At 37.6% G+C, this 9,668-nt stretch overlaps 2 protein-coding genes across 2 annotated transcripts; one reads left to right on the top strand and one right to left on the bottom strand.

Annotated features, from left to right (window-relative positions):
* Positions 1–342: 342 nt before the first annotated feature.
* Positions 343–3,694, bottom strand: fgfr1op2 (FGFR1 oncogene partner 2). The gene is made up of 6 exons (XM_083907271.1): positions 3,480–3,694; positions 2,667–2,803; positions 2,432–2,549; positions 1,640–1,782; positions 1,328–1,441; positions 343–693 (listed from the first exon to the last, which is right to left on the bottom strand). The coding sequence occupies exons 1-6, from the start codon at positions 3,502–3,504 to the stop codon at positions 556–558; spliced, it is 675 nt and encodes a 224-aa protein (XP_083763397.1). The 5' UTR covers positions 3,505–3,694; the 3' UTR covers positions 343–555.
* A 121-nt stretch (positions 3,695–3,815) lies between these two features.
* On the top strand, positions 3,816–8,521 carry med21 (mediator complex subunit 21). The gene is made up of 4 exons (XM_083906875.1): positions 3,816–3,863; positions 4,137–4,251; positions 4,932–5,032; positions 7,599–8,521. Exons 1-4 carry the CDS (start codon positions 3,822–3,824, stop codon positions 7,776–7,778), a joined length of 438 nt encoding a protein of 145 aa, XP_083763001.1. The 5' UTR covers positions 3,816–3,821; the 3' UTR covers positions 7,779–8,521.
* Positions 8,522–9,668: the final 1,147 nt, after the last annotated feature.

Raw genomic sequence — 9,668 nt, 5'->3', positions numbered from 1 at the left:
AATGTGGGAGGGATACTTCATATTATGACTCTTCGCCGTTTCTATTCCTGTTTTATAGTTGCTGTGGCCAATATACAACTAACATGGGAATAGTGAAAGTGAGAAGTGAAGCACTTGGTTGCCCAAGAAAAAAACAAAGACTGCTGTGTAACACATCTGAAATCAAATTACACCCATATTAAAGTAGAGACAATTTCATGTTTATGGATTTATTTTACCTCAAGCCCTTCTTTTACTCATTCACACTTTAAAAGTTTGCAGGCACCACAATTCCGTGCATGCTGGCAAAACAAGCAAACATAACACAAGTACCAACAATAATTTAAAAAAAGAAAAGAAAGAAAAACGTGTGCACACTGGTTCTGTCTGAATCACCAGACAGGAATGCAACACTGTAGCATAATGCAGTATTATGCAGTCAGGGAATGGGGAAGATCTTTGTTTTAGAGTCTTTCGGGAGAAGGAGAAGTGGTTTGTGGCAACAGAATGTACATAACTGTACACAATAGTGGCAGCAGATGGATGGGGAAGGGGGGCTGGGCAGTGATCTGGGCTCTAACTTTTCCGTAAGCTGACATCGGCGCTGGTCAGCAGCGGCGACAGCGACGTGCTCTCTGAAGCGTCTTCTCTCTTCAGAACAAGGAAAGCCTCACGACTGATTCCCAGCAGCTCTCGAAGTCCAGTGTTCTCTAGCTAAAACACAGACACAGAACCTGAATCATGACTGAACAGTAGCAACACTACTTCATAATATCTTATAACAAGTGCATTAGTGGATCACACAAAGTTTGTGTAGGTTTGGACTCACATACTGTATATGCAAATTTACTTCTCACTGAGGGGGAAAAAAAACACACTAAATACAACTGCTAGCTGCTGTATTATGCATGTCCTCAAGTTTAATTTAATGGCTCAAATTGTCATGTGAAATGTGTGGCTTGTAATGTCAACCCACAGGTTATCATTAAGGTTTAGTTTATTAAATGTATTTGTATCAAGGACGGTGTACATAGTACATTAATCTCAGTAAAAGAAAATATAGCTACCAGCTGGTCTTTTAGCTTTACTGCTCCCATTTTCTCTCAGTTGTCAGAGTGTACTCTGTCCAACCACTACATTACAAACAGACAAAGATAGCAACTAGTCTGTGAAATATGATGATTGTACATTCTGCAAAAAACTATTTCCTTAATTATTAATCCATTGTAGAAATTGTTTTTTCCTTACCTTGTATTCGTCACATCAATTATTTATTTATTTTTGATAACTAGGCTCATGTTTTTGGACTTGTTCTCTGTGACTGTGCAGTAGGAACATTTGCTTTTACCTCTAGTTGTTTAATCCTCTCCTCATCTTCACATATACGCCCCTCGTCCACCTCTATTGCCTTCCTCATCACAGAGGCCATCTCATTGATCTTGTCTATGTGTGCTTGCATTTCCTAAAAAGGGTAAAGAGTAAAACATCAATATAAGATAAAAGACCAGAAGTGTCTCTGACTTGTACACAAAAACACGCAGTTGAAATGTTATGTGCTATTTACAGTATAATTAGAAAGTTGAGAGAAAATAGGGCTGGTGTTATAACAGTAATTTACAAAATTATTAGTCATCAATAGCAAAAGCTGGTCTTGACTAACCGTGGTGTGCTGCTCCTTCAGCTGGCTTACAATAGTGGGGTCCTCCCTCTTGCTGGCCATAAGAAGCCTGAACACCTGCTCCCTGTATTTGGTCATGATGAGCTCTAACGCAGACTGATGTTCCTCCAACGATGTCCGTAGTTCTGCAGAAAGAGTGAATCGAGGTTTGGTTTCAGAGGGATACAACAGTGAGGAAAAAATAAATACTATCTATTACAAAACCAAGAAATGTCTACTCTTATACTTGAATAGAAAGTGACCAGTATGATAGAGCTACACCTGCATTATATGGTAAAATAAAAAAATAATATTGCCATTATCTTGACAGGTTTTGCAATATAATACAAAATTCATAAGTTTTTTGAAATTTTTTGGAGTCAGTTAAACAATTTCTCTGGTTCTTCGGTTTCCTACCACAGTCCAAATACATGCAGATTTGGGATTAGGCAAATTGAACACTCTAAATTGACCGTAGGTGTTAGAGTGTGAGTGAATGGTTGTTTGTCTCTATGTGGCCCTGTGATGGACTGGTGAACTGTCCAGGGTGTACCCTGCATTTCGCTTTATGTCAGCTGGGATTGGCATCAGTGCGCCCCGTGACCCTCGATGTGGAGGATAAATCGGTAGAAAATGAATGAATGATAACAAACAAATGCAATATTTTATGAAAGATGAAATGTATAGTTAAACTTCTAACCACAGAACAACAACTCTCACTATATAAACTGTTCATGTTAAAAAAAAATAAAAAATAAAAAATCAGCAACATGAAGCCAAAGTCCATGTGCAGACCTTTATTTTCCTGCTGGAGATCTCTGATTTGACGATTTTCCTGTTGGATTCCAAGGACCAAGCTGGAACGAGGCCGATGTCGTGCAACTTGGTTCAGTGAATCAATCTCCTCCTGGTACTGTAAACAAGAAATAAACAAACTAAATTCCAGTGAACAAGTGATAGTGGAAAATGTTTTACTTTTTTTTCAAACAGATTTCACTCCATTTATTGCCAGCATCATGTGACACCCTACCTGTTTCATAGCCTCCACTCGCTTATTGAGGGATGTTGTCTGTTCGATTAACATCTCAGCAGCATTGTCATGGTTACGAAGCCTTTCCACTAAAGATTTGGCATCTGCCAAGACGTTCTCCAAGGTACAGTTCATGCCTGAGAAAAGATAAGTCATTATTATGAGGACCTATGAAGGTTTATTGACAACAGCATTCTAGATTTAGTAAAGAGGGGTGCGCTCATGGTGACTGCAATAATTATAAACTCAACCCTTAGACGCAACAATTATCTGCATTATAAATGATCAGTATTGTAGTATGTCATAACGTTATCTTATCTTCTATCACAGAAGAGTCGTTTTCTGACCTCAGGTTAAGATTGACACTAAATTAAACATCTTTAAACATCATACTACACTGTGAACAGTATGCATTATAAACGATATAATGTGTTCTACTCACAAACTTACGTAAAATACAGAGAACTGACCAAAGATACATTGAACGCTTATATGCTAATTGGCTATATTGCTAATCTCGACACACCTTATGACAGCTTCTGCGTTAAGCTTGCATTACTGTGTTGTAGGTGATATAACCAGTAAATTGAGGTCGGGACTTCTGTTCGCGATAGCAAGTGTAAAGGCAAACACACACTTCGATTCAGTAAACCAACATGAAGTAACATTTTATCAAGTCTATGCTATTGTTGCTGATCACTAACCACATTCAGTCATTTAAGGCATATGTTATATACATGATGGTCTAACAACTCAAGTACAATGCAAAGGGTTTAAATATAAGGACACTGATTAAAGAATAAAGTGCGTTACCTGGAGAACTCAAAGTGCAAGACATGAGGATTTAGTTAGCCCGCTGCTTCCTGTTGATGTTTGGCAGCTAGCATTAGCTAAAGACTAACATTAGTCCTCTCCGTGGTTAATAATTTAGCGCTTTTCACTTTTAAAGCATTCTAATAACTGAGCAGGTTAACTTATTTAGTGGAACGCTCTTCTTGTTAGTTGTAAAGACGGGTTTGAGCTGCTACAACTCTTGACAGCTTATCTAAGCAATGAAAAGTAGATACAACGCTTCCAAACGCCGTCAAATTCTGCTGGCAGGACATTCTCGCGACAACGATAGTGAGATCTGGCTAAAACATAAAAAAAAAAAAAATGGCGGACAGGGTAACGCAGCTCCAAGACGCTGTCAATTCGGTAAGGAGTTTTTGCTGTTTTTAAAACGTTAGCGCAGTTTAATGACCAGCAACTTAAAAACAAACCACAATGGTTTCTATCACTTGAAGGTCGTAGCTACTGTGAAGCGGTATGTCCCATAGGTATCACTATTAACCCGCTAACGTGTTACATCACTGGCTGGGGGTAACGATAGGGGCCTGTTTCATGAAACAAGATCACTTTTACATAACGTTGCACAGTACTGAGCAGTTTCAAAACCTACTAACCAACTCTGCATACTATTGTGTTCAGCTTGCAGATCAGTTTTGTAATGCCATCGGCGTCCTGCAACAATGTGCGCCTCCTGCATCCTTCAGTAACATCCAGACAGCCATCAACAAGGATCAGCCCGCAAACCCAACCGAAGGTGCGTTATTATTCTCTCCTTTAAAGCTATGATGTAGTTTCTTCCTTGTTGTGTGATTTAATCTAATTTGCCAGAAATAAAAATCACTTAGATTATGCAAATTGTACTGTTCGGTGTCACAATCTGAAACAATATGGTTTTGAAAAAAAGCCACATTACAAAAAACATCATACACCAAAAATATCTAATTGATTGCTGAACTGAAATCACACATTTTTGCAACCTCAGCCATCCTAGATGAACAATCACAGTTGGTATGTTATTGATGAGTTGACCGCTAAAGAAAAAAAAATGCTTTTACACCTTACTCCATTAAATCAGAACATAGCTAAATATTTTTATCCCAAACATATGATATCATGTATGGTATGTTCATGCATTCTCAATTTAATTCCTTACTGCTGCATTTACACACACAAGTTATCTTCTCCGATTAACTTGCTCTGTAATGTTTGTATTTTAGAGTTCCACTTCTTCTCCTGATATCACTGCTTTACCTGTTGCTAGATACGTAAAAACGATAAGATGTAGGTTGTCATCTGTAGCCATATTTCGCAATTGAGGAATAAACACAATCTTACTCTGCTGCGTACCCTTTCATATTGTTGTTTAAAATAGTTTTGAGTGACACAAGTCATTCCTCGTACCTCTTAACTCAAATTTTTGAATTCACTGTGCAGAATATGCCCAACTGTTCGCGGCCCTGATTGCCAGAACAGCAAAAGACGTGGATGTACTAATTGACTCTCTGCCCAGTGAGGAATCCACGGCAGCTCTGCAGGTCAGTCTTCACACAAACATGCTCGACTCTCATTTTTATCTGCACATTATCCTTAAAATGTCAGTGGCAGTCCATCACAGAGAGACAATTACAAGTTCAACATTTCTGCAATTTCTCCTGTAATGTTTGATTTATGTGAAACTTTTCTTAGTATGTTCAAATTCCCAAAAATCTTTTACATGACCAGAAGAACAAACAAAAGCTCAGTTTGTATTTATAGTGTTTAGTCTGCAGAGGGAGCCAAATGAGGGTTTGGACAGTTTCTCTCTGCATTGATGGTTCTAGCTCTGTGAACCAGTGATTGGTGGTGGTTAGTCTATTTTCTATGGAGGGATGGAAACCTAGATCCTACACATGCAATCATGAACTTACAAAATATACTCAATAATCAATCAGTTTACTTTTTACAGAATGTATGTACAATAGTTTCAGAATATTATGTTTTTTTTGTTCAGGGTTAGAATGGTTACTGTGCTGTGCTGTTTCTTTTGCTGAAAATAGAAATATGCATTGGTTCAAATGAAAATGATCCTTGTGCACCAACTGGGGAAACATGCAACTAACATGACTCAGTGGTTGAACAAATATTAGAATACCTGTGTTTCACCCTACATGTAGAGAGTTTAACTTTTTTTTATAAATCACAACAACAATGATTCCTTTCTATCCAAGTTTCTCCGTATCAGGGGACAGTGAGCCAGCACAGAAAGATGACTACAAAGAAAGGTATTAATAAAACACAGGAATGGTGTTAAACTCTTTCACTGTACTGTATCAATACACTGAGTTTGGGAAACCTTCCCTGGGGCCACATTACAAAAATCATCATCTGAATCCTATTATATGTATATGTATATATACATATACATATACATATACATATACATATACATATACATATACATATACATATATATGTATACATATAATATATGTATATAATTTACAATAGGGTTCTTCAAGCTTTATGTGCTCGGGCCCTAGTAAATAAATTACATTGGGGAAAAATAATTCTTTGTTCAATAAGAATTGGTATGAGCTTATTATTTGGGTCTGTGTGGCACAGGAAATATAGAGACAGAGGAATGGATTTCAATCAAACATAGATTAAGGATAAAACTGTCCTGTCGAGAGATTAATGGTTTGCATCTATATAGCTTTTCTAGTCTTGATGACCATTCAAAGCTGCTTTACACTACAGTTTTTGCCTTTCACTCCCACGTTTATACATCACATCACACATAAACATCTATGTGCTCATCTCACTCATCTTTCATACCCATTCACATGCAACGTATAGACTAGCAAGATGAAGGACAGCTCGCTCTACCACTGAGATACCGTCACCCTTGAATGTGTGGTGCTTTAAGTATTACACATGCCACATTTACTGTGTGAAATGTACTGCGTGAGTAATGCGTTTCCTGAATGGGTTGTTTGTTCACTTAAAAACAAAAAAAATTCTACCTACAGTTTTAAGTGTAAGTGGGAAGGTTCAAGTATAAGTGGGAAAATCATGATTTAAACATACAAAATCATTAATGCTGGTATGAATTGGCAAAAAAGTCAAGTCACATCAACTTTATTTCTAGAGCACATTTAAAAACAACCGAGGTTGACCAAAGTGCTTTACAGTGCACATGCACAGCAACATAAAATCAATAAAAAAAACTTAAAAAATAAAATAGTTTAATAAAATAGTAAAAAGATCAAATCTAGATTGGAAGTATCTGAGTTGACCATTCTTATTCTGAAGTGAAGGCCAAAGAGAAGAGATGGGTCTTTAAATCTGCCCCCATCATTGAAAATTTCAAATCACTTTTGAATTCCATGGATAACTGGTTCCTAAATTTAGGGTCAGCTACAGAAAAGGGCCGATCACCCCGAGTTTTTAATCTGGATTTTGGCACATCTAAACCAGCCTGTTATTAGACCTCGGAATGGGGTGTGAAGAAAAAGAAGTAAGATGGTGCCAAACCGTTGAAAGCTTTAAAACCAATATTAAAGGTGCCATATGTAAGAATGTGGCCAAAAACGGTTATTACACTTAAATTCAAAATACAAAGGTTTTTTAGGTTTCGTTGTCTCCGGCATGTAACTGGTAACCCGTGGTTGCTCGGCAGCTGAGACTCTACTGACTGGTAGACAGCGGAAGGTGGTGCCACATGCCAAAACATGATTTCAAAACATAAACATGATTTGCAGTCTGCAAAAGATTTTTTTTAATGTGAATATTTTGTCTGAACTGTTGTTGTTGGTGAGTTCAGTTTGTTATATGAACATTATTCCTGAGTCTCTGTGACATATTAGCAGGATTTTACGGCCAGTTGCTTGAGATTTATTACATAATGCACTTTTAAAAAAAAAGACAACCTTAGTTTTCCTATTAATGGGTAAAATTATTTAATTATAGATGCAGTTATTGCCACATATTTAGATAATTAAATCAGAATAAATATGTAGCCTTGTTTTATTAGACAAATAAATGTACATTTTAAAAGCATTGGTTATTCACTGACAAAAAAAGATTATTGTAAATGAATGTGTGACTGTGATCTCCCATCAGGCAGCCAGTCTGCGACAGCTGGAAGAGGAGAACCACGAGGCAGCAGCTCGCCTGGAGGAAGTGGTTTACCGTGGTGATATGTTGCTGGAGAAGATCCAGAGTGCTCTGGCTGACATAGCCCAATCTCAACTCCGCACGCGAAATGGTGCCCTAAGTCAGCCTTCAGCGGCTGAATCCTGACCCACACCATGCACAAAACATATAGGACTCTATTTTGTACCATCGGAGAATCAACTGCTTGCCTGAAAACATTCAAACCCATACTGAAAGTGTCTGAATACATGTTTAAATGTGTAAGAGATTCTTAGCAGGTGTAGGAAAAGTAAGGCTAGTTACACAATTGATGCATATGCTGTGCGTCTCTATTTTTATTTAGGCACACGTGTTAACTCAATACTGGCCGGGTGACTCTTTCTTCACAATTTTGCCATCTTTATATGTTTCATACGCCCAAAAAGTAAAAGCACTCCACATATCAGTTCTGTTTCCATTAACAAAAATTCAACTCAACATTTTATTATGAAATATAAGCAGCACTGACTGATGTGGTTTCATACCGAGGAGTGTTTTCTTTTATGTAGGTACAGAGGAGTATTTGGAGTCTTTAACATTTTGTATTTCAAAATCAAATTCATAGCGGAAGCTGCACAGAAGCCCTGCAGCATTTGAGCTGGAGACATGCTCTCGGTTTGAATGACAGATGAGGCGAGTCTCACACATGGATGGAGAGGAGTAAGAACATACAAATAGTGTTTCATCCTATTTCCTCATCTTCCTCGTCTACTTTTGTATGTTTTACAGACAGTATATGCTGTAAATCAAGTTTTAATCTGTTTTTGGATGAAATTTTAATTGTTGCTCTCAATAGTGACAACTGTTTTCTGTAATTTTTTTGCTGCTTCTTTATGTAAATAAAACTTTTGGCAAACATTGCGCACATCATTTTTGTAAACAATACATTTTCAGTTCAATTACACAATTGAACGGAACCATAGGCAATTTAAATCGAACCCCTTTTAATAATGATCTGTTAAAATAGGAAATATTGTTTGCATTTATTTATTATAAAATCCTGAGATGTCCCATGCAGGGATGTATTTGAAAACATAAAAACAACACCTGTACATTGGCTATTGATGTCGTTCCCACATATCAACAGATGTGCTGCTGCCTTGGCTTCGTGGTCTGGGGGGTTTCGAGAGTGAACTTTGCAAAGTGTAGGCTGCAGGCCAGAGAGCCCATAGCACAAATCTAAATATAGTTGCTGTGTCACACAGCTCAGTCGGTGCCATTGATGTGAGAAAATAGAGAAATGTAAAAACTGCCTTGTCTGTAAGACACCACACCCAGAAGTGTCAGACAACAGGATACGCCCACCTTTGCATGATGTCAACACTGGTTTTAACAGTAAAAGCATTTAACCTGCTCAAAAAAGGAGAGAAAGGAGTATATTAATTTGTCACTGCATCCACATAGATCTCTCCACAAGGAAATTCCAAATAAGTTGAATATGTTCAGCAGAAGCCTGCCATGTTGGGATGATTGACGGTAACAAGCCATCTGATCTAAATTTGAAACATTCACCACAGGAGTGGGCAGGGACCCCCCCCCCCCACAGAGATCTTTAAACTCTTTCACAAAAGGTTTATAGCTTGTAGTGTTTTTGTCACTGTTTATTTTACATGTATTACAGTTTAGGCCCTCTGCACAGCAGCCATTTTAACCGGACACAACAAATAGTCAAATTTATGATTTACCTATTTAGCTTCCTAGGTTTCAGGGCGTATGCTCGTTCAATGTCACACTGTCCTGTCTTACATGCAATGAACAGACCCATCATTCATACAGTATGGTCAGTAACACCTGTCCTTATTTTCAAATGGCTGCTGTGCTGCTGCTACTACTGTTTTTATATTTAAATAACATACATTTGAATATACAATAATCACATTTATTTTGCTCAATGTCTCATGTTTAGGTCTATAAGTTTAAAACCTGCCATCTGTGTCTTGATAGCAATGTGACCTTTTATTGACCTTAGATATCCTTATTGTACCTCATAGGACATTC

This window comes from Microchirus variegatus (assembly GCF_963457635.1).
Source record: "Microchirus variegatus genome assembly, chromosome: 20".
Lineage (NCBI taxonomy): Eukaryota > Metazoa > Chordata > Actinopteri > Pleuronectiformes > Soleidae > Microchirus > Microchirus variegatus.
The sequence above is the reverse complement of the archived record's forward strand: the minus strand, read 5'-3'. Positions and strand labels throughout refer to the sequence as shown.

What these genes read in the sequence shown, in the direction of transcription:
- fgfr1op2 (XM_083907271.1), bottom strand. Translation starts at nt 3,504, where the DNA reads ATGTCTTGCACTTTGAGTTCTCCAG. An exon ending in GAGTGGAGGCTATGAAACAG is followed by an intron (nt 2,550 to 2,666) that starts GTAGGGTGTCAC and finishes TCTTGTTTACAG; the next exon opens with TACCAGGAGGAGATTGATTC. An exon ending in AGAGGATTAAACAACTAGAG is followed by an intron (nt 694 to 1,327) that starts GTAAAAGCAAAT and finishes TCTGTGTTTTAG; the next exon opens with CTAGAGAACACTGGACTTCG.
- med21 (XM_083906875.1), top strand. Translation starts at nt 3,822, where the DNA reads ATGGCGGACAGGGTAACGCAGCTCCAAGACGCTGTCAATTCG. An exon ending in TCCAAGACGCTGTCAATTCG is followed by an intron (nt 3,864 to 4,136) that starts GTAAGGAGTTTT and finishes TATTGTGTTCAG; the next exon opens with CTTGCAGATCAGTTTTGTAA. An exon ending in GCCCGCAAACCCAACCGAAG is followed by an intron (nt 4,252 to 4,931) that starts GTGCGTTATTAT and finishes TTCACTGTGCAG; the next exon opens with AATATGCCCAACTGTTCGCG.